We start from the raw sequence: 27,441 nt of genomic DNA on the forward strand, positions 1-27,441 counted from the left end.
CCCTGAGCCGCTCTTAGTCACGGAATCGCTAGGGTTGGAAGGGACTCCTGGAGATCGTCCAGTCCAACCCCCCCTCCTAAGGCAGCGTCACCTAGAGCAGGTGACACAGGAACGCGTCGGGGTGGGTTTGGAATGTTGTCAGAGAAGGACACTCCGCAGCCTCCCTGGGCAACCTGTTCCAGTGATCTGCCACCCTCAGCGAAAAGAAGTTCTTCCTCATGATGAGGTGGAATTTCTTGTGTTTTAGTTTATGGCCATTACTCCTCGTACCACTGAAAAGAGCCTGGCACCATCCTCTTGGCACCCGCCTTGGAGATATTTATATGCATTAATGAGATCTCCTCTCAGTCTTCTCTCCTCCAGACTAAACAGGCCCAATCTTGTTTAATCCATCCTGACATAATCATGAGCGGTCAAGTGTCACTGGCCCGTGGGTCAGTAATGAAGCTCGGGTGACGTTCGATGCTCACGGAGTGTAGAGGAGGAAGTGACTCAACACGCAACTGATCACAAACCAGTTCTGTAAAGCCAACCTGCTGTATGGATTTAGGGACACCTGCTAAATTAGTGCCATATCCTTCCCCACAGTACTTTAATTCCTTTAGGGCAAAAAAGAATGTCTGGGAAACTTCACTAGATTAATAAACCCCATTCTTCCAACTACCTCCAAGTAACCACAGTGCAAATTTGACGTAATAATTTCAATGTCACTTTTTAAATTTTTTTTTTTTTTTTTGTTTTTTTTTTTTTTTTTTTTTTTTAATTTTAAATAAAACAATTCAGTGAACCTTTTTGTTACTGTAAGTAGGCTGCCTGTTCTGGGCAGAGGTAAAAAAGCACATCCACAGTCCTCCCTGTTCCAGGGAAGGTTGTGGTAATATTTTCCTCAGATCACCTGGTTGGCAGTTTATCTTGGTAAGTGTCCTCATGTATCGAGGATGCTTTGGTTGGTTTTTAGACATGTTCAGTAACAACTGTTCTCCTCAGCTCAACTGCAAATGTGTAAAGACATGACGTAGGAAAGATTGAGTCATGTAATCAGACTTTGGAACATGACATGGTAAAGGGAGTTTGCCACAAAAGGCAACTGAAATTGGCCGAAGTGAAGGGAGAGCTGATGAATTCTGAAGGAACTTTACAGCTGTGTGGTCATCAGGATTCAAGCATAGCATCCATGGCAGAAAGTGCTCAGGAAAACTGGGGGCTAAATCACATATATCAATTTCTTTCTTATTCCATCTTCAAAGGATGAGGCAAAACCATCCCTTTTACTCTTTCACCATTGATTATGTCATCATAGAGCCCTTGAGCTCTTTTTAACCTCCTTTTTATTTAAAATACACTACTTCCTTGGGGATGTCATTTCCCTTTCAGCTTTACCTTCTCATTATGATTAGTGTAACAGAGTATTCTGAGATACATTCCTGGCACTAATATTTCTGTCTGTGTCCTCTATACCTATGATTTTTAATTCTGTAGTGTTATAGCTAGCTTTTAGACCTAGGTCTAAAACAATGTCGCAAGTGCATAAGTCATAAATGTCTCTCCAGTCACACTGAACTAGCTTCTGAACTCCAGAAGAAACAGCAGTGTGATTTAAAAAAGTAAATCAGAAAAGGCACTTGTGCCATTACAGTAACAGGCTAAATCTTGCACTCCTTACTGAAGTCTTACTCATACAATATTCCTGCTATAATTTGACTTTGAAGCTCATTCTGCCTGAGGAAAGACTGGATGAATGATGAATGCTGAGTAATGACATCAAGATTATTTCCTGAGAGGCTGATGAAGTGTCATGTCAAGGGTATTTCTTCAATTTGAGGGACAGGTACGGTCACATTATCTAATGCTTCCCAGTGCTGAAGATCCTGTGTTACCATATTCTAAGAATTCATATCATAATGATTGTGTACAACTAAGTGTAATGAAAATAGAACATATTTAAAATGTTAATATGGGTACCTCTTGGCCTCAGCTAAGTCCATCTCATCATTGCCTTGTTGCTTACATTGCTTCAGTGTTAGGTGGCAGAAGCATGGAAGATCTCCCGTGTTTCCTAAGGCTGAGTAAGCTGTTGTGGAGAATGCTTCCAGCTGCCTTATCTTGGTATGGAGGGAAAGGATCCACCCTGCCTGTTGCCTGGACACCTTGGGCCAAGAATAGGTGGATACACCAATAAAACAAGGCATGTCTACAGCACAGCCAGGCTTCATATCTGTGATTCCCCTCTGCTCTGGCAGCTGACTGAGATGACTAATGTCATTATCAGAGTGAGACTGCTATTAACTAGATGACACAAGAGCCATGCAGTTAAGGGAAATCACTGCCTTAAAGAGCTCAACAGTGCAGACAGAGAAGGCAGGAAAATATAGCCTCTAATTTTTTGTATTTTTCTACATGATGAAATGATGTTGCAAGATCAATATAAATCCCATTACATGACCTCAATCCAGTTTGGTGTACACACAATGAGCTCATGCACCTGGGACTGGACCTGCCATAGGCTTGCAGTGCATCTGTGTTCATTCCCTGCACCAGGAAACCTGCTGTGCCAAAAAGCAGCAGCACTGCCCTTCTAAGAGGTTCAAGCCACCAGCTGTCCTTGGGAACCTGTCTGCCTGTAATGTAGTGCATGTGGGAGTACTGCTGCTGTGGTATTCCCAGGTGGATGGTTGCCCTACGTAACCACTTCTAATAGCACTGAAACCACACCAGCATTGTGGCGGAGGACTGTATATCCTAAGAGTTATTATTCCTAAAGCACTCGGAGCTCTGGGCACAGAGAGGGTATTGTATAACTATGGAGCCCAGAAGGAAAAGAATTAAAGCTGCCTTCAGGACGAGAAGGATTGAGAGCAAAATTAAGCCATGTTACATCTATGGTGCTAGAGACAAGAGTGAGCTTTGGGGCAGGACATGTAGCACTGGATTTTGAGGAGTAAGTGGTGCTCAGACTCTGTCTCATCCCATGGGTCCCAGGTGGATGGTGGCAATATATTTCCTGCCATAGTACAGTTATGGATCTGGTTGTGCTTTTCCGGAAAAGTTAAATTTGTAGCTTTTGAGCTAAACTCTTTAGATTTCTTAGTTATATTAATTTTCACTCTACTTCTAGTTTAGTTTTTAAACTCAGAAACTCAAAATATGTAAATGCTTCAAGGCACACTATGATTTTAAATCAAGTGTGTGTGTGTACAAAATATGTTGCCTTCTGGACTAAGCTAGTTGGTAATGGAATGACTCAAGATATATATTCCTGTACTTCATAGTGAGATTAATCTGGCACTTCGGGAAAACGGCCTAAGAAAATGATTGCAAGTATAACTGAGGGCACATTTTTAAACTGTTCATCTGATCTTTTGACAAAACACAGAAATAAAAATGTAGTGTATTTTCTTAATTTGTGAAATATAAAGTCCAGTGCTACTGTATTTTTTGAACAACATTTAGCATAGTGAATTTCAGGACTTTTTTTCCTACTGTTACATGAGTAACAGTAGGAAAATATTCTGGCAGATATTGCTGCCAGAAGAATAAAAATGAAATATGAAACAGTATTTTTCTTAGCTTTGCACGTGTTGTCTTTAAGGGCAATATTTACCCTCTACGAGCATAAGTCTGGAGATTTCTGAGTCTTTTCTCATCTTGAACGCAGCAGTCAGGGACACTCAGATGGGCATTCTGTACGGAGGCCAAGGACAAACATTTCACCTTGGTCTTTTCTGCATAGCATTTCATATGTTAGGTCTTGCTAACTCATTGAGATTGAATGGAATAAAATCACTTCGATGTTGACTTTTTGCACAGTCGAGCAGATGTGGCTTGAAGGTTGTATTGGATGACTCATTTTCATTTAAAATATACAATTTTGCCAGCTGGAGACTGCCAGCTCTTCTATACATATATGAATTCAGGGATTTTGTGCTATGCATTGTTGAATTTGGTGAAGCAGCATTTCTTTTAGAAATGTTTTCATAGTCACCACACTTAACAGCCTTATATATCCCTAATCACCTCAGAGATTTTATCGTTAAAAATTGAGGACGTGTTCCTCAGCCAATGTTTCTTCGAGTTTAGAAAGCTTCAAGTTTGGACTGTGCACTTTGGATTGCTTCTAGCTGCCTTCATTTAAAATTTTGATGGCTTATAAAGTCTTTGGAACAACTCCTAAGGATATTGTAGTTGTAGTTGCTCTCATCACCTGGGGGTCTTTTTTAATCACTGCCAGATTTTTCAAAAATATCTACTGTAATCCAAAGAGAAATCAAGGGACTCATAAAATTGGTAGATCAAGTTCTACAACCTGTGTTGTGCAAGGGTTCAAGCCAGCTGGTTGTCACAGTGTGTGTCTCACTGTCTTAAAAAGACACAAATCTGTGAGTTGACGCAGATTTTCTTTCTGGGAATCTGGTCTCCTGTGCAATAAAAACCTTGTATGTTTACTGTTGCCAGAGTACAAGAAATCTAAATTGTGTTGGGCAATGAGAAGCATAAAAGTAGTTCTGCTCCAGTAAGTACTTTTAGAAGTATTACCAGACTTCTCTAAACAGATGACAGGGGAATAACTTTTGCCATTCCAATATATAGCAGAATAACTGAACTTGGATGTTGCAAAACAGAGTCACCTGCATGAGTAAGTTTTAAAACTGAGGGGATATCCCTGATGCTTCCAGCAGACTTTATTCTCATGCTAAATTCAAAGTGACTTTTTCCTGTGAGAGCAGTGTTTCCAACTTCACTGAATGGCTTGTAGTCTGAATGATTAAGGTGATAAAGGGGAATAGAGCTGGTATGGAACTAGACTAGCTGTGCAGCTACTGCAGTGTAGTCTGCACTAGATTTCTGGACTAGAATTTCCCTACTGGATCACTCTTTCTTAATTCCTAAGCCTTTTAATTAGGCCTTGTATGAAAAGGAGCAAAAACCGGATGGAGAAGTCATTTAACTTTCTCTTGATCCAAGCCACTCTTAGCAGAATAATTTTCATTTTAAGCAGGAAGCTCTTTGATCCAGGCTATTATTTTACCGTAAGTTGTCTATAATGCTTCCACATGTACAATGCTTTCCCCACACCTTTCAGTACAATTTTCCCTAACAAGTCTGTTGCCCTATTTTACCCCATTGAAGTCAGTAGCCACCTTTGCAGTGGGCTTTAAATCTTGAGCTTATATAGACAGAGGAATAAGTATTTGCATTACCACAAGTAATTACATCTTACCTTATTACAACTTTATGTCCTATTTCTGTTAGATAAATGTTAATGTTTTTATGCTAGTAAGTTTATTAGCTTGTTGTAATATACATGCAGTATCCTCTAAAGTTTCTCCATAGAGCTTAATGGGAGCATTAGAGAAGGACTGAAGAAAACTTTTCAGTAGGTTACCTATCACCTTGGTAAATTCTATTATCCAGTCCTAGCACTTTCTTCTGTAAAATATATAATCATGTTTCACAGTTTACAACTGTTTTATACTTACCCTATTATGGGCTAATATAAAATTCTTTTCTATGTGTTTTGTGATGCAAGTCTTGCAGTCCTGGGTTAGTGGTGATAGGAGCAGAATAAACTGCTGAGTATGGGAGTAGCTCCCTGCCTCTCATGGGCACTAATCAGTTTACATTCGCTGGGGTTTTGGACCATTATTTGCAGATTCTAAATCTGGAAGTCAAGATAGGTTTGCAGGTATAACTTCTGTAATTTATTGATCATACAGACAATGTGCAGGGTGTGTTCCTTGAAGTAGTGTGTAAGAATGCACACTGTGATTTAGTTGCCTTTAACCTGGAGAAGCAAGAATTAACATATTCACCCCTTCGTCTTAGCTGCATTTGGGGATAAACAAAGGCCTTCATCCTACCCTGAAAACACACAAGAGGACAAAATTCAGTCTGTGAGGGCATGCCCATTTCCAGTGAAATATTCAGCAAATATTGATTCTAAGCTTTTATTTTCCTTTAATGTGCATATATTCAGGCTGTAAACTGCACTAAGCAAGCCTAGGAAAGTGCGTGCCTTCATCCACATTAATCACACAGATACTTAACTACTTGGATTACAGAAGAAAGCGAGTCATCTACAGATGATAATGGATAAAAACAAGAGGGGAAAAAGTCCCCTAATTCTTAAACGCCTACCTGTAGACATGATAAGGAGACACTTAAGGGAGTAATACAAACAGAGCTGGAAGAGAAGCTGTGTTTCAGAGTCAAGGTCTGCAACAGTCAGCAGTGAAGGTCAGGTTATCCCTTCCAGAACCTGCTGAAGCGCTGAGTTAAAACTAATTTGGTGTCCAAAGGAGGGAGCTGCTTGGTCCCTTTATTCCTCTTGGGAAAGATACTTCTGCTGATTTACTGTATGTCAATGTGATGTCCTCTCTCTTTAGAGTTTCCACATTCATCTAGACACAGGAGCAATCCTATCCGCATACAGATTTTATTTTGCTATTTGAAGGCAGATAATTCTAAAATTGCTCCTATACTCAGTTTGGAATTTACTGATGGATTATTATGCTGTCAGTAATTCACTAACTGGGGTCTTCCACAAATCTATAATCAAGGACAACACATTGTGGATATGTAGGGAAAGCACCCTTAGTAACAGCATTCTTGTGGTAAGGTGGTTTCAATAAGGTGAATCCATTCACCTAAACAATATTAGAGAGTGGCACTTCAAACATTTGAAAATATCACTAAATGGATAAAAAAATTACTGAGGAAACATGACAAATGTGAGCATGTTTGCATTTTTTCTGGGACAAAGGTAGGGCAGGTGATTTTGCACCATAGTTCCAGCCTGGCAAAGGAAGCTGATGCAGTAACTACAGGCATAAGTGACAAAGGAAAAAGATTATGATCCGTGTGCCCATGAGATGGCACCCTGAACCAGCAGTGCACACATGGATGTGTTCAGAGTTAGCTTTTTTTAGTGGAAGGAGCGGATCACAGGTGCTTTAGTGAGAAGTAATTAATCCAAAGCATTGTCTCTCTGTTTTTGTCACACAGAAGTTGATCTTAGTCTTTGTACATTGAGAAACAGATAAAGTTTCAGAATAACGTTTCCGGGTTTTTGGTTTGGTTTACATATATTCATTTGCCCTTGTAGTTTGAATTCCTAGTTATATTGTGAGGCTATTTCCACAGGCTTCTCCAAGTAGTCAATCAAATCTATGTCTTTATTAAGCTGATTTATTTGTATTACACTGAGCTTTATGCCTGGAGCAAAGTGTTGAGAGCAGCGTCTTTAGGGAAAAAAGTCAGATCCTCAATAACCTGATTCCAGCTCGTGGGATCATTCATTTCCCATTCACTGGATTAAAGGTTTTGTTCTCACTGACATCTGTCAGCTTTTTGGTTGCCTATTTCACTTTTTTTCCACAATGAAACATATACTGAAGTTCAGAAAGCCTCACTAAAAAAAAAAAAAACCACAAAAGTGAGCACATGTAAATATGAGAAATTAATTTCCTGTGTGTTGTTCGATGTATGGTGAGTAATACTTCTACAGAAGTATAAGCAGACTTATCTGAAGAAAACTATATTGGTACCACAGATGTTGTATTAGTGTGTTGCTATGTGACACCACCCTTTACACATATTGGTGCAGACGTCTTGGGAGGAAAAGAAAGAGAGACAGCTTGTTACTGTTCGGTTTGTGTCTCTCTCAATGGAACCATCGAATAATGCTTTGTTATTGTAAGTGGTATTTTATTTTCAAATTAGCTTGTGGTTGATGTGATCTTTGCTAGCATTTCTTATGAAATGAAAAATATTTCGTCTATGGCTTATTCCTGTTGCTAAATAGTAAACTAGACCCATATTATGTGAAAAATATGAAAAGCTCTGCTGTGTATACCTGTTTACAGACACTTCAGTCTTTCTTACCCTTTGAATATTTCTAATTGTGTTAAAGTTGTAGGTCACTAAATCAAAATAAAAGTGTTCAAATGACCTCCTATTTCTAGTTTCCTTGCAAGATCAAAAGATTATTGTGAAAGCTGTAACTCGATTAGAAGATCTTTCATGACTGATGGCATAGAAAGAATGACCAGTCTTGTTCTATTCATTATTCAGTCCCACTTGTAGATGATTTCCCGTGTGGTCTCCTAAGCATGCCAGCATTAATTGCAATCAGACATGCACTGAGAATTAGTGAGTTTGGGGGAAGGAAAAATAAAAGACTACAGTGAATGCATTGAGCTTCTGAAATAATTGAAATAGTTCTTCATGCTGTGTTGAGCAGCAAGAGTATTCCCTTCCTGCCTCCTGCCAAACTGAGCTTGCTTGAAGAGTGGAGAGAAGGCAGTTGGTTTTTTTGCTTTCCAGCAGCGTGTAGGAACAGCATTCCTAGGAGGGAGTGGCAGGGAGAGCCAGGGGAGTGAGGCCTGGGAGTAGGCTGAGTAACAGGAGAGTCACCTGGTGGGTCCCACCCCTTCTGAAATGATGTCTGGTGTCTGGCATGCCAGTTCAGAGATGGAGATACGCAAATGTAACTGCTGGATCCTAGCATCCAACAACATCTTTGAAGTTTTCCTTGAGCTGTTGAAGACCTGGAAGAGTGAGAACAGTAACTCATTTACTACTTTGCCAGTAAACTGTAACTTGCCTGTGTTAAGAGGCTTCATACTTTAAGATTCAGGGTATTCCATGTTACACCCCCATTGTTTCTACCTTATTTTCTGAGATAATATCACAGTAGGAGGTGACAGGGGGCTTAAAAATAGTATTGATTTTTTGATAAGGAAAAATCCCATTATGTGTTCTTTTCCTTTTTTTTTTTTTTTGTTTATATGATGATAGAAATACAGGTCATAATAGGTGTGTGTTGAAAATACTTTGAGATTAAACTGAACAAGACTAATTTAGTGAAAGGTAAATGCAGGAGATAAGGAAGTTGATGCAAGTCAGACTGAGAAAGAATGTTCCTGGACGGGGGGAGAACTGCTTTACTTCTTGTCCTGTGCAAACCTCAACTACCTAAGATTAAACACCTTCTACTTTTCAAGTTAACATCTTCTACTTTTCTGCATCTTCCTTGTAAGACCCTTTTATATGCCAGCAATTCCCATACATCTGCATAAATAGCTAGCAGGAAGTCACCGTTATTTTAACAGTACCTCCAGGAGCAAATGAGCCCAAACTATCCATTCTTAGGGGAAGCAACCCTCTGAGCCACTCAGTTACCAGTGCCAGCATGTACTCCTTCACTTGAAGCATCTCAATTGCAGCAGTAATTATTAGTTTCATGGCACCATGATCAGAAATAAATAATTTCTCAGTATTAACCAGGTCAGATTGAAGGACTCTGTACCGCTACACAGTGCCACACCTCAGCTATCACAGAGCAGTTATCTAGTGAAGCATAAGTGATGTTTTCACACCTCCAGCTTGGCAATGTAGAGTCCTTTCCTTTTTCCACTGTCCAGCCTTTTGAGGCGTATAGTTATATCTGTATTTTCCACTTACCATTAGCAAGGAAATGAATCTGGTGAATTGTGCCGTCTCTGTTAGGGCAGTCTGGCTGTTGTCCACCTCCCTACAGCTTATCCAGAAGCTCCTGAGCTCCTTCACAGTGACCATACTTGTTAGACCTGGGTCTGAAGGAAGATTTGCTCCTGCAGAGATGGCAATGTTTGGCTTTAGATTACCTGCAGACATTTGAGAAGAGTCTGGCAGCCAACATTATTGTATACTTTCATAAACATTTCTCTTACAAAAGACTTAATTAGATACATAACAATGACGGCCCAGATGGCACAGCTTAGCCAGCTGGCCTCTATCTTATTTTAATTGCTTAAACATATCCACACCCTGTCTTTGTTTGAATTCACTTATGGCAAAGCATACAAATTTTAAATTTGCCGTCTGTCAATGATGGAAAGTGAACTCCATCTGCGTCTCAGCAGAAAGAAAAACATAATTTCCTTCGGGTAACAAAAGCATAGTAGCCTTTTGGAAGGAAACATGGGTAGGACCTGATCAGGATGCTGTGGTGTGGCCTGATTTATGCTCAAAGCAACACAGAAATATGTAATTCCAGACAGAGATAACATCTCCCCAGTTCCCACTGTCACCAAAGAAGTACAGTGTCAGCGGAAACACATCCTTCAGTGTCCTTCCCCTTTCATTTGGCCGGGTGGACACACCAGCACTGCAAAGCTGAATGCAAATTCAATTATCCTGCCTATAACTTTTGTAGTCTAAAGGTATGCAGGGCCACCTAGGGTTACTGAGGTGTGAACCTGAACTGTGCTTCTGATGTGGTGCATCGTTTCCTCATGGGGACTCAAGTGTAGCCGTGGCTTCCCAGGGAGTACCTGCTGGTGTTGTCTGCAGGGGACTTTCTGTTCCCCTTCCGCCTCTGGGGACAGCTAGCAGCATGGAAGGCTGCTCCTCTGCAGACAACTTGTCTGCTAATGGGAGGGAGCTCTTGCTTTAACAGCAGTAAGAAGGACAGAGGTTTTTCCTGGAGTGTTAACTCCAATCTGGCCTTGGGCTTTTAAGGCAGCCAAACACACACATACGCCTCTTAGACAGAATTAAGATAGTCTTAATGCATATACAGGTGCAAAGCGCCCAGCCACACACTCCTACATGTTTTAGTTGTCTTCCTGGGTTTCTTTTTCACAATGACAATTTTTCTGCAAATAGCGGCAATCCCAATGCTATTTGGAGTACTAGTTTTGCTCAGGAGGTCTCTTAATTGCTCATCGACTCCTGTGTTCTCTCCTTTGTCGTCTTTGTTCATTCTTGCCTGGTACCTCTACAATGCTTGCTGAAGGCAATGCACAAGGCTGCTCTTTCCTGCCAGAGCTTGTTGTTGTATTCACTGGCTGGGCAGGCAAAGACAACTCTGGTGTGAATCATTTTGCTCCTCCAATGTAGGAGTTGCCATGAAGAATGATTAAGGGAGGGGAAAAAAAAAAGCGAGAGTGTGAGGGAGTGTGTGTGTGCACAAATTGAGGTTGGGAAAGTGGGAGTGGTGTCAGTAAGTAGGCAAGTAACAAAGTCTACCGCTCAGCAAGGTTTCAGCACGGGCAGCTAGTTCTTCGTGGTGTGCTCATTTCATTGATTCGTTTGCCAGGATTATAGCCTTGCAAAGTAAGTACAGCTTTTTTCTTCCTCTGATACTTTAACTTATGCCTAACTAATAGTTAACAAATCTTGGCTTTGAAACATAGCTGCGTACAGGGAGCGGGATAAGGAAATTTTGTGCAGAAAGGTATTAAAGGTGGAATTAAAGGAGCTTTTTTTACCTTCCCAAACTACAGTGTTTTAGTTTCATTCCATAATTGCTGTATTTTTTATGCTATATTTCTTCCCTTCTGAAAAGATTCATTGGAAGTGGTGAATAGGATCTGGCTGGTGAGACAGCAAGGCCATTAGGAATTATTAAAATATGGTGGTTTATTGAAAATGACTTTCCCCATATCAGAAAAAGCAGGTTGAGTATGATGCCATGGAAATGCTCCTTGTGCCAAACTAGGATTTTGGCTGTTTTGTTAATCTGTTTCAGAGGAATATTCCTCTCATTTTCTGCAGAGGTGTGTATGCTCTGCTCTGTTTGCTTTGAGTTATTAACCAAGTGACTAATCCGCATTTGTTTAAAGTGAAGGACAGGAACTTAGGCCTAGTAATTAAAAATCTATTTTCAGTGTGACCATCTAGTTTGAAGAGTTCACTGGCTATTAAAGTACAACAAAGCATATTGCAGTGACTTGATTCTCTTTCCTTCCTGGAGTGACTTTCCCTGCTATATTATTGACAGTGCTTTTTCCTCAACCATATGAGATGCTCTGGTCCCACATCAGTCTGATATCTTGCATTCCTCAATGTCTGTTCAGAGGAAACTGTGTCCTTGTTTTTTATCCAGGTAGTTTGCCAGGTGGAGAGTTGTCATTTCTGCAGAAGAAGAAAAGGCTCACAGAAATATTTTATCTCCTTTATATTTTTTATTTGCTGAGTAAGAGCTGAAGCGGGGTCATGTTAAACACTTGATCTAGTTTCAATATTAATGCCTCGCTTGTGAAACGTGTGTGGGTTGTTTCGTATAATTTATCCTCTTGATGGAAGTTTGTTTGGACTGGAGAGACTACAGTGCTGGTGCTCACAGCTCCTGAGATATAAACCCAGTATAACCCCAGAACTGGATGGCCAGCACTGTCTACGCTTTATCTGCCACAGGTGTCTTCTTCGGAAAGGACTTCTTAACTGAGGCAAGAATAAAATAAATACTTGTTCAGCTTTATCAGATTATTCCTATCGTATAGCTAGCTTGACTTGTCAGACATTTCCACACAGACGTTGCTATTCTTGTAATTATATTTTTAAATGATAAGCTATATTTATCTTTTCTCTTAGCAGATACTAAACAAAGCCTCACTGTTGTGTTTTTCTTGGGGGGGGGCGGGGGTTGTTGTTGTTGCTGCATCCAAGAGTGACTAAGCAAAAATGGTGTCTTATACCAATAAATAAGTATAAATCAGGTTTTTCTGAATTAGTTCAGTAGCCTTCAGCTTCCTTATGTATCTGAAAGTGTTTCATTAACACTGTGACAGTCACAGTCTTAAGCAAAGCTGGGTGGATCACAAGCTCCGTGTGCTTAGAAGATGCCCCAGTGCCGCAGGCCTCACTGGAAATGCTGACATACTGCTTTCCTGGGAAAGGAGGGACTCAGCAAGAATCCGTGCAGCAGGCCTTTTTAAAATTTCATTTTTAATTTTTTGACTCCTCCCCCTTTGAGGGTTCCCTGTGATTACTGGCACAGGAGCTATGTCTGATTTCTGAGTCGGCTAATGGGCAGCTAATGGGCTTTCCTTTTATTGGGAGCCTCAACCCTTCTTACTTGTCCGGAACTGGCTTTACTGGACTCACAAGGCTTGGGATGCTCAAGGCTTTAACGAGATTTAAGATTTTGCAATCTTTAATACTGGAAATTCTTTTCAATAATATGAATTTAATGAACTCTTAAATATCATACATCATTAAAAAATGGAAAATAAAAACTGACTGACCAGCTGAAAAAGATTGTGGAATAGATATTATTCTTTGCTATCCAGCCCTTTATTCAAGGTTAAGGGTGAAACTGAGCTTTTTTCCCAACATGCCCTGAATGGTCCTTATTTCAATAGTAGCACTAAAAGGAAGAAACCAGAATGGAGAACTTTGCCACTACCAGAAATAGTTGCATTCTGCACTAAAGAAGCTTTGAGGGTATCAGCAGTTACTGGGTGAACAGAGGTAAATAAAAAGTTCACCATGAAATACCTCCTGTTTTTTCCCAATGAAAAGAAACATTGAAACTTTATAAAAAAAGATCCAACTTGAATAATATCAGAGTTACTAATGAAGTCAGAAGGGTTTTTAAGCCATGGTACAGCTTTTAACTGGCATAAGGAAGAAGAGTGTGCAGGTAGCACATATTAAGTCAGTATTAAGGCAGAAATGAACAAGGGGTATTTTTAAGTGGTTATGATTGCATATTGATTTTTGGCCTGTAAGGAAGATCCAGAGACCTAAGTAGAATAATATCATGCTAGCCAGAACTAAATAATGATACTCTACCCCATTGACAAGTAAGGTTTTTGAGGTGCACTGCATGCCTCGTGTGAGATTCTTTGTACTGTTTGTCTTCTTGAGAGTGGTAGATATTTACTGAATGACACATTCTTGGTTCCTTAAGTAATTTTCCATCAGCTCCTCAGTGAGAAATACCTGGGAAGTTGGTACTTGCCCCAGATATTCACATTTTAGTTTGGGGGGTGGGGGTGGGGCTGGGGTGGGTCAGAGAGCGAGATTGAGAAGGAGACAAAGTATACCAATGTATTGTGTATTCATGTGAGAATGACTGAGCTAATGGTGAAGATAAGGTAGGTAGCCTATGCTAGTTTATTTAAGATATGCGCGGGCATGAAGGAGCACGTCTGTAATGAGGAATTGCGGGAAGGTATTTGAAGGAATGATTTTACATTTGCTTCTTTGCCCATATTGTTCCAAGTTACTCCTTCATCAGCCTTCAAACTTGTTTTAACTGTCTTTTGCCACTGTCCTGCCTAAAGCTCTCTTCCTTTAAGGTGTGTGCTGAGCTCATGGTTGCTGGCAAGCTTGACTTTTTTGGTAATTAGTTGCTTTCATGCCTGAGAAATTGTTTCTACGTAAAAAAGGTAGATGGTTGCAGTGCTAGGCTGGTGCTTAGTTCTCCCTTTACACCCATAAGATCTCTGAGGCATGTTTCCCGAACCTTATTCTGACATCAGTTCAATGCCTGCTGATGCTGTAAAATGGAATCTGGCATGGATAATCTCTCTTTACCAAGAAGCTGCTGGGCACTGCCAGACTACTGGAAGATGGACAAATCCAGCCAGACCCATCCTGAATTCAAGATTCTGGCAAAATCTCTGGATGTTGCAAAGCATACTCCTCTGTGTTTTTATGTGGGGATAAATTTCTTCAGTGAAATGTGTTTAATGTTAGCTCTCTTCCAGACAAATTATTTTTTTTTTCCCCAGTGGGAGGGGATTTGTTAGAAAACAGTTTGTTGCTAATACCAACAGTCAGAACATTTTGCAAGAGTGCAGGGCTGGTTAGGTGTGCTTTTCAAACACTAACTTAAAAAGCCTTGGTTTTATGCCAGTGTCTTTTTTTTTTTATTTGATTAGATTGTGCAGTGCATTTCACTAACCTTTTATACTGCATCTTTCAGCCCAAAACAAACTAGCTGTCAAGTAAAACAATTGCCTTACCAAATAGATCCAAGAAAATGTATAAGTTAATTAAAATAAAAATAAGGATATTTATTTTATAAAAGACCTTCTGTAGTCAAACAGGTCTTACGAGTAAGTCAAAGTGTTTTCTCTACTATGTTGCACGCAAATTATGCACCCATTCTATTAGTCCTATAAAAATGTATAACTACCACAGATTATTTGGAAATCATTCACTACTGTCAAGCACCACAGCTGCTCAGCAGTATCTCTGTACAATGGTGTCAGATGTTCAGCTACGTTTGAGCAGTATGACACGTGCACTCAAAGAGGAGATTGTTCTAATTCAAAATGCCTTTCCGAACTGAGATGAGAGTGAATGGTCAAGAAAGATACCATGCTGGAGACAGTTCCTTGACTCCTCTTCCCCTTTTTGTATTCTCATACCATTCTGCTCTCACGTAGTGAGGTCTTTCCTGGCTAGGATCCAACTGTTATGAACTAGGTAAATAAATGTTTGAGGCTGCACTATTAAGTAGTCAATTCTTAGAGAGAAATCCCTGTCCTTAAGGTGTTTCTCCAATGATTAGCAAACCTCCTACCAACCTAGGAAATAACCAATTTTCTTTTGCTTAATAGGACCCCTAGATCAGTGTCTGAGTACGAAATGCAAGTGTAGATAGGTATGTTTGTGGATAAGAACACACCTTTTTAAAATCACCTTTCTAAACCATTTTTATTCCACTATTTTGCTGTTTTTGCAGGAGAGAGTAAATACTGGAGACACCTTTTAGATTCTGTGTGAAATCTTATCCCTTTGGAAGACTTTCCCAATATTTGTTGTTTCTATTTCCTTTCTGTCTCTGTCAATAGCATTGATGGAGCTGTTTAACACCAGTTTTAACAGTTGTCTTTTTTGTTTGTTTGTTTAGGAATACATGATATTTAGGGCAGAGTAGTGCCAAATTCACTTTGCCAAAGGGGTCGTCTCTTGTGTGCTTGCTGGTCTAAAGCCAGGCTTGTGCTATTGACTGAAATTCTGTGATTCATCCTTGTTGGCTTGAATCTACACAAATGAACTTATACCAAAGTGCAACTTTGGGTATATGAAAGCAGCCTGGAAGATGGGAATAGTCTCTGGCTTTCCTAGAGCACTGCAGCAACTGTCCCTTGCCCCCCTGGGTCATTCGTGACTGCACAGATCATCCAACAGCACTGTGGCAACTGCAGTTATTAAGAATGGCTAGGAAAATATTTTCAGTTAAAACAGTGTAAGTGATGGGTGGGCACACAGCAGTATTTGTTTTTGAAGGCCTCCTTCAGGTTTCTAGAACAATCTCAACCTATAGGACTAGACAGCTTTTTGGAGACTCTTAGCAAGGCCAGAGAGAATGAGGAATCAACCCTTAGAAGAAAGACATGTAGGCTAAAGCTTAATGAACAGTTAGCCATGAAAAAAGAGATAGAGAAGCTACGAGACCATTAAAGGCCTGCCTAAGAGCCAGGATGGCCCAGAGCATAGGCAAAGTACCTTCTGAGTTGGCATATTTAATTTAAGCATATCAATTAAAAACAGATTAAATTCATATGTGATCCAATTTGACTCAGTATGCTTGGGTCACCCTGACCTACACAGATTTCCCCAAGTTCTTCTGGTAATACTGGCTCCACATAACGTGTGGCATTGTTAGCTGTCACTTGAAGATAATGGCTATTACTAAACCTCTCCTCGGTTCAAGCTATCCAGTTCAGATACTGGTGCCCAGCCTCTTTCAGTTCTTTGGCATAGCCCCTAGTGCAGGAGCTAGAATTACAGCCTGAGTCATCTCTCTTTTCCCTTTTCTATTTCAGGATGACAATGGATGCTCTGCAGCTAGCGAACACTGCCTTTGCGGTTGATATGTTCAAAAAACTATGTGAGAAGGACAAAACAGCCAATATTATTTTTTCCCCACTGTGTACCTCAACTTCTCTGGCTCTGGCATATAAAGCTACGAAAGGTGATACTGCAGACCAAATGAAACAGGTAAACTGTCAGCAACCTGTTTTGTGGCTGCAAAATTATACGGCTGTTGTAGATGTCTTTCTTACTTATTATTGTTAATATTCTCCTGGATGTCTGTTTCCTTTAAATCAGACTTCAAGCCACCCATCTGAATTTCCTGGACGGTTCCACACTCCATAGCCCCACACAACAAAAGACAAAACCTGTCATAAAGAAAAGACTTTTCAAGTGTGTAGAAGGCGGAAGGGAACATGGCAGAGTCCTTAACAATTGCATTAAAGCCTTGTCTCTTTTTAGTGCAGTGTTGTTTCTGGCTGCAAGCCACAGTCAAGATCACTGCATTTTCTGGATGACTGTTTTTTTTTTTTTATTCAAAAACACCTAGGCTTTATAGAATTGGAAAGAATTTTGCCATTGTCTGTCAGCAGCAAGTATGCATAGCAGCCCTGCCACTGGCATTTCCCTTTTCTCCTGCAAAGCTGCTAAGAGGAGGCAGATGCAGCAGAAGGGGCACAATTTCAGCTGTGTTTCTCCTTACAAGCAGCTCGTGGTGTTCAAAGGGTTTCCAGCACCATGATGGAGCACGGCAGTCATGATTAAATCAGTTTATCAAGCTCACTCTGGGATGGAGGGAGTCAGCCCTCCAGCCTCTTCTGCTGCCTCTGTGTAAGCAGAGATAGCTCTAGTTCCTTTTTATCCCAATGAGAGTCTCCATGGTTTCTGCAGTTACCTAAAGGTGGATTAGAGGCAAATTCAGTATGCATTTGTATGCTGATCATCACCTGGCTTTGAAAGTTTCTACATATTTGAATGCATTTTCCCTCCTTTGGGAATTCCTCCCTGTACTTTCTCATTCACCGAAAGCACCTCTGAGCACAGCCTTCTGTGCCCCTACTTATGCCACAGATTACAGTGAATCTTGTGCTGTTCACAGAGCTACACTGCAATATGTCCATGAAGATCATAGAACCCTAGAATGGTTTGGGTTGGAAGGGACCTTAAATCCCCCTGCCATGGGCAGGGACATCTTCCACTAGACCAGGTTGCTCAAGACCCTATCCAGCTTGGCTTTGAACACTTTCAGGGATGAATCTTGTAGGCATTGCAAATTTTTTTAAATAGCATTTTTCTTTTAAATTTAAAAATTAACTCTAGTGGATTTTTTAAATGTTTATTTTTAATTTTTATTTTTAATTTAAATGGCACCCTGAAGCTCTCTCACGATTTCAAAATTCAAGTATTGTCTTTCTGATGGGAGAGTTCAACATATTAACCTGCCCTTATTTTGTTTTCACTTGTCTCTGCACTTTGCTTTGAACCATTGCATAATAATAAGTTAGCTTACACATCCACAAGTGGAGCTCTATTACACAAGCACATTTATATTTCATATTTCTCTAGTGGTATTTAAAAAGTGCTGACTTCAGATGCTAAGGAGAGCTTGGTATGTTTTTAAATGTAATATCTCCTATTTTCCATGTTTATTCTAGCTTCTGCCTATCCCTGAGTTTGTGCTTGGGTTTTAAACACTAAATACGAAAGGAGCCAAATTGGCAGCTGTACTCTGGAACATTAAAAAACTTGTGCCAAAAGTTCTTTCAGGTAGAGAAGTGCAGTAGCTTTCTCTTCCAACATAGTTCCCAGGCACAGAAGCTTTCTGTGCTTAACATGCACAGAAATAAACTGTTGAAGGAAAAGGAAATAAGTTGAAAAAGCTGTTTCTGAAGAAATGACCATGGAGTTTGTCTATGAGAGCTGTGCTGGTGTGTGTCCTTGGGAGTTTATTTCCTTCTGCTCCCACTGAGCAAGGAGAGGGGAGGATGTGGAAGGGTGACTAGAAAGAGCAGCAGTTTGTTGTGTCTTTGAAGAGGTGATGTGTTCTGAGAGAAAGAGCAGGAGTGATGTACAAAGGGAAAGAAGGTCAGTAATGCCTGCTATGCCTCGCGCAGAAACTTCAGTCAGACGAGGAAGATTGGGCAGGCTGCCTGTAATGAAACAGCCACCATCAAAGACCCTGTAATAAATGCGCATTAAAAGTTCAGTTTGTATTTATAGAGTTATTTTCAAGCAACAGCACCAGTAACCTCTCACCTCTGGTGCCTAAAAGCAACAAGTTTTAGGTCAACTCTGTACTTCCTAGAACTGGACTTCTCATTCACAGGAATTGGGAAGTGGCCATGTGTGGGTCAGCAGCCCTACTCACAGTTATACTGTGTCTACCAAAACAGACATAGTTATCTGATCAGTTTTTGCTGAAATGTCATGTGATGTCATGTATTAGTCACAGCAGTCAGAAAACTTGATGATCTGTCAAGCATTTTTAAAGGTGTAGCCCACTTCTAGAAAGGAGATTATCTGTGATCTTCATTTATCTATCTTAGAAGCTCCGTATTTTTGGAAGGAAATGTAAGTTTGGTGAAAACATTATGACTCCATACCACAGAGTTTTAGTTGACTAAGTCACATCACCAGCATAAACAGCTCTACTGATTTCTTTGGACTGCTCACAGGAAAGAAATGCATTTGATTAAAGTTCTGGTAGGATCAGGTTTTTAGATTTATGTGAGGATGTCAAATAAATAAATGATTTTTGAGTAACGACAGTGATAGGCTCTGTCATCAGCTTAAATACAAAAAACCACAGCTCTGGTCACAAATTAGCATTATTTTTTGCTAAGCTGTTTGGAATGTTTAGATAACGGTACCAAAGAAGACGCTTAGTATTTTACTATGTTCATTTAACAGGTACTCCATTTAAAAGATGTCAAAGACGTTTCTTTCGGGTTTCAGACAATAACTTCAGATGTTTCCAAACTCAGCTCCTTCTTTGCACTGAAAATGGTCAAACGGCTGTTTGTAGACAAGTCTCTTAATCCTACCACAGTAAGTACTGTAGGAAAACGCTGGTGCTATGAATTGCTTAACCATGACGTTGACGGATTATTGTGTCAGATTGCAATGTTATTTAAAATAAATTCTTTTAATTTTGGCTGCTTCTTGACTAGACTCAAATGATGAACAGCTGCCATAGAAGTTTGTAGGAGGATGTATGAGTCTGTAGGAGGATGTATGAGTCTACTGCTTGAACTCAAACTGTGCAACTATTACAACACTTCTAATTCTTTCATTAATATGCTTTAGGTCAGTAGCTAGATTGGTTTTGAATGCAAAATAACCTATATGCCACATCAAAGTCTTTGCATGGAAAGTATGAGTGAAGAGGAGTATATAAAAAGTTGATGGTGCAAGTGTGTGTCCAGTTCACACACCCAAGTAATTACTGCATAAACTGTTGTTTTTTAATCTGTGAGGCTGAAGCCTGGCTATTGAAGCAAAACAAGTGAAGAACTTTATAAGTTCTTTATAACTTATGAACATTGCAAAAAACTCAGAAGAATTCTGTGCGTGTTGGGTTTTTTTTTCCGAAAGTTGTCATTGAATAGGGTCCCAAGAAAGATAACATCAGCCTAAAAGTCATGTTTCAGAAAACTTGGCATACTTCAGTGATGCTATAATCAGATTGTCTGCTGTTCAGCCTCTGACACAGGAAAGGCCAATACCCATCCAGAGCAATAAATATCTCACCTGATGAGGAGAGACATGATGGGAGCAGCCTGTGGCCTTTATCTCAGTCTTACCCAGGCCTGGACTGAGGATTGTTTTATTCTTTTGAACACTGGCAACATGGTCACTCCTGCAATATCAAAGTTGCTTTAAAGCTGCTGATGTAACACCATTGGACTGAACACAACCTTGGGAGCAATGTGCTGGATGCAGCTGTGCATCCTGGTTGTCACGTGGTTATTTAATAGCTTTCTATCATAATGAACTCCTCAGCTACCCCATGGTGAAGCTTGAGAGGCTGATGTTGAAGGCTCTTAAAGAATCACTGAGTGGATGACACTTAACCAAGCATGACTTTTGTTCACTGTATCTTTCAGGACTTTGTCAACTCCACAAAGAGGCCTTTTCCATCTGAACTGGAATTAGTGGAGTTCAAAGAAAAAACTGAGGAAACCCGACAAAAAATCAACAAGTCTCTTTCAGAGCTAACTGATGGTGAGTACAGCTTAACCTTGGGGATGCTGTTTGCCTCTTTGGAGAAAGATCTTTGTCCTTGTGACACTTCTTTACTAATGATTTTAGAAGTAAATACATAGTAAAAGCAGTGGGACTAGACCTACTATTTGAACTCATGAGGATTAGCAGCGTCAGCCTATTTTGAAATCACTGACTTCACTACTGCAGCACTTCTGAAGGTGGAAATGTGAGACTGATCGTGCATTAGCCTTTGGGAAAGCTGCTCACATCTGACTGCAGCAAGATAATTTGGGAGAATGACAGGTCCTGGTTGTGGAGCGTCACAAACCTCTGACACCAATACATTGAGCCCAGACCCTAACTCCTTTAAAAGCTTTATTTTAATGGGAAGTATTTGCTGGACTCTGAATTTCAGGCTATTAATCAATATCCCACCTCCTTTTGCCAGTGAGGGTAATACAAGCAGATGTGCATCTCTTATTTGCCTTCCTATGGAAGCCTGGGCAGAGATGGCTCGGGGGTTGGTTGCCATCTGTTGCCCTCGTGTGGTACAAATACGGAAACACCGTTTATGAGTCTGGTCCTTCCAGGCTGGAACAGGTGTCCATGTGGAAGCATCTTGCCCTGCCTATGCAATTCGAAGACAGGACTTGCCTCCCCAGCGCTCTGAATTCAGGGTCACTTATGGCAGTGCTTGAACAGGTCTGAAACACAGAGGTGACACGTCATTTACATCTTCTTTTTGAAGTCTGTAGCAGTATTTGGTTATTAACTGTAATCAGAGCAGCATTTTTTGTTATTCTGGTAATTTTATTCTCATGTATCAGTTTAGAAATGAGTAGCTGCTAGTGTGGAACTTCCTTTCAAGTCTTACTGTCCAAATGACAAATGTTTTTTCACTTACACCTGTTGAATTTCACTGAAAAATGAGCACCTTCTCTAAGGTATTGAAAAAAAAGCAGGAGACATAGTTTTGATTCCATGCAATATAAGCCAACAAAACATGTAATTTGGAAGATCTGCCTTGATCCCAAATCCCATATCAAAAATTAAGCTGCAATTTTAAGTAAGTACTTCTTTTTGAAGTTTTCCATTAGAAATAAAAATCTTTTATCTATGAGGTACAGGACAAAAATGTTTTTAGTTCAGTGAAATGCTACCATATTCACTTGAAGCAATTGATATAATGTTAATGTATTGTTGTAGTAACAACCACCTTAAACTTGTTCACAGGCAAAATGGAGAATATTTTGAATGAGGATAGTGTAAGTGGTGAGACTCAGATCCTTCTAGTTAATGCAGCTTATTTTGTCACAAACTGGATGAAGAAGTTCCCAGAGGCAGAGATCAAAGAATGTGCTTTTAAAGTCAACAAGGTATGTTCTGAAAAAAAATAAAATAAAATGGAGTACTGTTTCTTCTCATGAAGATGCAAACTTTGATCTAAGGAAATCACAACAGGACAAAATGAGAAATGTTTTTTACCACAGCATTCTTAGACTCTATCTAAAACTATATGGTGTTGCAAGGGTCTCAGACTGTCCTGTTAGCGTGTGAGTGAGTATATACTAGTTAGTATGTGATCTGAGTACAAGTGATCAGAAGCAGCCATTGTCTGTAAGGAGATGCACATTGTCATGAGTAGCTTATTCCAAGAGATTGAAAGGTTGGAGGAACCAGAGGCTGCATCTAAAAACCAGCAGAGGTGAAGCATGAAACACTGTATTTTTCGTAGTCACAGAGATAGTGAAATATCTACAGTTGTTTCACCTTTTTGAGTACATCCCTTAGGTGCCTGGCCCTGTGTTTTCCTCAGTAGAGGTGTTGCCCCATCAATCTCCCTCTTTCCAACCAGGCTCAGGTCTGCAACCTTCTGCATATTAGTCCTGCTTGGCCATGAGGTCCAAATGGGTGCAGCACCTATGGCTGGTGCATTCAGGAATCTGTGACCAGTAATGAATATTGTAATCTGACAGTCAGCTTTAAACCAGGATACAAAGCTGCACAACATTTGTGAGATAGAGAGATTATACTCCAAATATATACATGTATACATATATATAGAGATGCAAAAGAAAAGTTGAAGTTTTAGGTTCACTAAAACTATTAATAAATTAACTATTCAACCAATAGTTTCAGCCAAAAAAATTTAAACAATTATACAATCAACACTAAAATTTTTAAGTGAAACATCTCAACTTTTTTTTCCAAAGTAACATTTTCTACTGAATTTGAATTTTGAATGTTTCCATGTGAACAGAACAGATTTTTAAACCTTCTTTATGAAATAAAGAATTTTGGGGTTTTTTGTTTTGTTTTGTTTCATTCACAAAAAGCAAAGACATAGGAATTTAGGTAAGCTTGAAATTTCTTCTTATTCTATTTCAGCTCCTGAACCAAAAAATCAATTATTCATACGAACAGCTTGGCCTTCACTGTTGAGATGTGCTCAGTGCCTGACACTTACTGGCATTATGTATATAGTATAGTTTGTAGCACTCAGGGAAAAAGGCATGAAGGGCCACCGATATTAGGTAAACTGCTCTTTTAAGGCACATCCCCAATATGTTGCTATTGTATTAAGTAGAACACTGTCCCACTTTTCTTTGGAAAGCTGCCTACTGTAAAAAGCCAACACTGTGTTTTGCTGCTGCTTTCATTACCTATGAAAGCCAACAAATTCTGTGGTGGTAACTCAATATGCTACTTCCAGGCAAGCTTGCAAACTTTTCTGTCTCGGCATCTGATTTGTGAATTAAAAGGAATGAGAGATTGTTTCCTCTATGTTTTGCAGACTGAAACTAAACCAGTGCAGATGATGAATCTGGAAGCTACTTTTTGCCTGGGATATGTAAAAGATTTAAATGTTTCCATCCTTGAGCTTCCATGCCTTAACAAACATATAAGCATGCTCATTCTGCTACCCAAAGAAATTGAAGATGAGACCACTGGCCTGGAGCAGGTGAGGGAAAAAAGTAGAATTGCTATGATACTTCCTTGGAAACAGCCCATTTATAATGCCATATGTTTATGGAAGGTTTTTGTTATTTTGAAGCGATGCATTAGGAAACAAAAAGTAAGTTTGTGAAGATTAATAAGGCATTTCCTAAAGAACAACAATTTCTTATGTTATTTCTCTATGAAAATTTTAGAATATATTTTCACTCCTCTTCAAAGTTCATTAAGGACTAATTAATTAATAAATAATAAAATTATTTAAGATTAAAAGATAGATAATCACACAGTTCTCCTTTGTAATTTGCTGCAACTGTCCACAAATTTTAAAGCAGGAAGAATCTGTCTTTGCATCTGGAAGATACTTTCATATGCCAGAGTAAATTACAGAACACACATATCTTAAAATGCCTTTCTTGATAGCAATTTGTTGTGGCCCCACATTCTGCCTCCTCACTTTCCAGTTTTAAAAAAATTGCTCAAACAGCTGCATGTTTGATTGAGATCAGGCTCTGTATTCAGAGCATTTTTCTGTCCCAGATAGCAGCAATTTCATTACTCTGCAGGATCAGGAATAAAGACTTTGGATCTCTGCCAGTTGGCCAGGTGTAACCTGGGTAGGGACTGTCTTTCTCAGGTTCCTTCATATGGTTGTTGAGGTGATTGCTTATCAAAAGCTTGCCAGAGCATGCACATACAGTAGATTTCTTCTAGAGGCCAGTCCTATGGATTAAATCATACTTGCACCAATGTAACTGAGAGTATGTTAAGCCTAAATGCTACAGTTGTGAATTGAAAAGAACAAGTTGCCTTTCGGACTTTATGTTTTGGAGACTTGATAGGAGAGAGAAGTTCAGGAATGGTCTGTTGTTTTTTTCCTCTCTTTCCTTGAACTGCTCATTAATTTCCTCTGTTCCTTTACGTTCTCAGCTGGAAAAGGCACTGACTCCTGAGACATTATTACAGTGGACCAATCCCAGCATGATGGCCAACACCAAAGTGAATGTATTTCTTCCAAAGTTTAGCATAGAAGGTGACTATGACCTGAAGCCACTTCTGGAAAGCCTGGGAATGACAAATATCTTCAATGAAAGTGCATCAGATTTCTCTGAGATGTGTGAGACAAAAGGTGTGGTTTTGTCAAAGATCATCCATAAAGTCTCCTTGGAAGTAAATGAACAAGGTAGCGACTCCCGAGAGGTACCAGGATATCGGATTCTGCAACACAAAGATGAATTTAAAGCTGACCATCCATTTATCTTTTTGTTTAGACATAACAAAACTCGCAATGTGATTCTCACAGGCCGATTCTGTTCTCCCTAAGTAGGGCGTATTCATTATGAAAAAGCACAATTACATTTATGGTGGTGCATGCTCCTATAAAGCTTGTCATCCTGACAATCATCTTTGAAAGGAAATCTAAGAGTTTCATATATTGGCTGGGTAATACAATGTACTCTACATATGCAGCAGAACTAGTTTATCTCCTTATGTTTCATCCCCTTAAGCTGAAGGATTTCCATTGTGAAAAACACTTCATTGAGAAGTATCCCAGCCTCGCAACAAGAATATTCTGTTCCTCTGTGACACCTTTTTCCCAAAATGAAGTGAACTGAGAGCCTGATTTAAGACAGACCAGGGGTTGGAAAGGGCTCTGGGAAGACATTCCTGCTCCCTAGTCAAACCACTCTCTCTTGTGACCCAGACTCTCTGGATTCCTACTACCTATAAGGAGAACTGTGCACATGTGGTGTGATAGCTCTGCCCTTGTACCTGGCTACACTCTGGTGGTCCAGGGTGCCCTACCAGACCCTACCAATGCTCAGTGAAACAGTGCCCAAGTTCTGCAGAAAGCTAAACTATTCAGGCTGGCATCAGAATTTGCATCTGTGAAACATCAGTCACACTGAGGCCTATGGACGCCAGAGGCAAAAATCATGGTGACAGAATGTATACCCAGAAGACTCTTCAGCATGAGCTACATCACTTCCCAGACTGGGTAGGTTGGATTCTTCTGTGTGGCATTTTTTCATTCATTCCCTTCAGACATGGAAGATGGGACAAGTTCAGCGCAGTTATGAGGAGCCCTGTTGTATATATCCTAAGAAAAAGAACATTATGCAATTCAAGGATAGAACACAGTTGGATTAATACTGGAAGTGCCATACTTCTAGTTCTGGATTCAGCATTAAGGAAGCTCCTCTACAGTTACTTAACGTCTGAAGCATGAGAAAGAAATAAGGACTTCAACTTGAGTGAAATTAACATTGTAATTACTAGTCTTCAAATTCCACATGAGATCATGGTAATCAGATTTCATTTCTATCTAAAGACTGCCTGCTGCATATGTTCAGTACTGATTTACCTAATTACTGTTCAGAATAAAGCACTATAAAACCTGTGTCAAATGAGCAATACCTCCAGTGTCAGTCTTTGTGTTCACTGACAGTGTCAGTGTTCACTCTTGACTTCCGATAAATAATAGGAATAGCAAACAGATTCACTTAGGCTACAAAGTCAGAATCAAAAAAAAACCTAAGTGAATGTCTGGATTGCCCTTCTGGGCCACATGATGATAGTTTCCAGTAAGGAATATGTTACTAGCTGGTCATGATATACAGAGAATTCAATTATCTATTCTCAAAAGATGGGAGCATTTTACTGAAGAAATCCTCTTGATGCCTCAGGTCTGAAAGAAACTGGAAAGAGATTTCTAAATGGAAAGAGGCAACCTCAAGTATGCATACTTTCAACATCAGAGAGCAGTGCTGTGGTTATTGAGAATTTAGAGACTGTTTTGATTCTTATCAACCCATGAGAGATTTCACAATGATTCAGTAGTTTCTGAGTCACAGTGATTCAGTAGTTTTACCTGTTTCCTTCCCTCTGTGGACCTTTAATGGGCTCTAATGCATTTTAATGCCAGAGGTTAACTGGAGTCTTTGGTCCATATCTTTGAGAGTACTGAGGACACTTAACTTCCACCAAAAACAGTGGGAGGTGAGACCCTGCAGACGTCTATGGATCTTTGCTGATATGCATCAGGTATCTTGATTCATGGATAGTAGTCAGAAGAATGAAAAATATAAAAATTACTGTGCAGCCCATCCTGTCTGAGAAGGAATTACCTGCAAAGATCTTTACTGGCTCAATTTCAGTGATACCTGAATGATTGGTACACCCAATCATGGTCTGATCTGCTTTGGAGGCTGGGGTCAGATTTATCCAGGGTTATTTAATCACTATGATTTCTACTGGTTCTCCTGTATGAGGTGTGTCAGGACACTGTGCATGGGGTTGATGACTAAGCAGCTGCACAGGCAGTCTGTGCATAGGCAAGATGGATTAGCTGCCTCTAGTCTGTACAGTTTGTGTTTGGGCACTAACTCTTCGTCAGGTAGTTCCAGTTGTTCAGCAGGCCATATCATGCTTACTGCTATATCTGTGCTGGTCTGCTAGACTAATGAAAGCCTCTGGCAGATTACCCATCTCTCTTTTTCTGCCTGGATGAGATCTCCTGAAGGAGAAAAGCTCAGACATCACTTCCAAAGCGTTTTGAGGTTCTCAAAACATTCCAATTCAGGAGCCAGTCTTCATTTAATAGAGGTTGTATTCTGTTTAAATGCTGATCAGAGCATTTGGCATATCCCCACAAATTTATGTAAGCATGTCTTGTCCTTGTGATATCTTTGCCAAGGAAGGGTTATCCCATGAAAGCAGAGCAAAACACAGTCTTAGGGT

The 27,441-nt window shown here is 39.9% G+C and overlaps 1 protein-coding gene across 1 annotated transcript; it reads left to right on the forward strand.

Annotated features, from left to right (window-relative positions):
• Window positions 1–13,780: 13,780 nt before the first annotated feature.
• On the forward strand, window positions 13,781–26,101 carry SERPINB5 (serpin family B member 5). The gene is made up of 7 exons (XM_032694969.1): window positions 13,781–13,865; window positions 16,551–16,725; window positions 19,450–19,587; window positions 20,646–20,763; window positions 21,979–22,121; window positions 23,540–23,707; window positions 24,631–26,101. The coding sequence occupies exons 1-7, from the start codon at window positions 13,840–13,842 to the stop codon at window positions 25,021–25,023; spliced, it is 1,161 nt and encodes a 386-aa protein (XP_032550860.1). The 5' UTR covers window positions 13,781–13,839; the 3' UTR covers window positions 25,024–26,101.
• Window positions 26,102–27,441: the final 1,340 nt, after the last annotated feature.

The sequence above is a fragment of the Chiroxiphia lanceolata genome, chromosome 1 (assembly GCF_009829145.1).
Source record: "Chiroxiphia lanceolata isolate bChiLan1 chromosome 1, bChiLan1.pri, whole genome shotgun sequence".
NCBI classification, from domain to species: domain Eukaryota; kingdom Metazoa; phylum Chordata; class Aves; order Passeriformes; family Pipridae; genus Chiroxiphia; species Chiroxiphia lanceolata.

Coding starts and splice junctions, on each gene's coding strand:
- SERPINB5 (XM_032694969.1), top strand. CDS start 13,840: ATGACTGAGCTAATGGTGAAGATAAG. Junction 19,588..20,645: donor AGTCTCTTAATCCTACCACA/GTAAGTACTGTA, acceptor TGTATCTTTCAG/GACTTTGTCAACTCCACAAA. Junction 22,122..23,539: donor GTGCTTTTAAAGTCAACAAG/GTATGTTCTGAA, acceptor TATGTTTTGCAG/ACTGAAACTAAACCAGTGCA.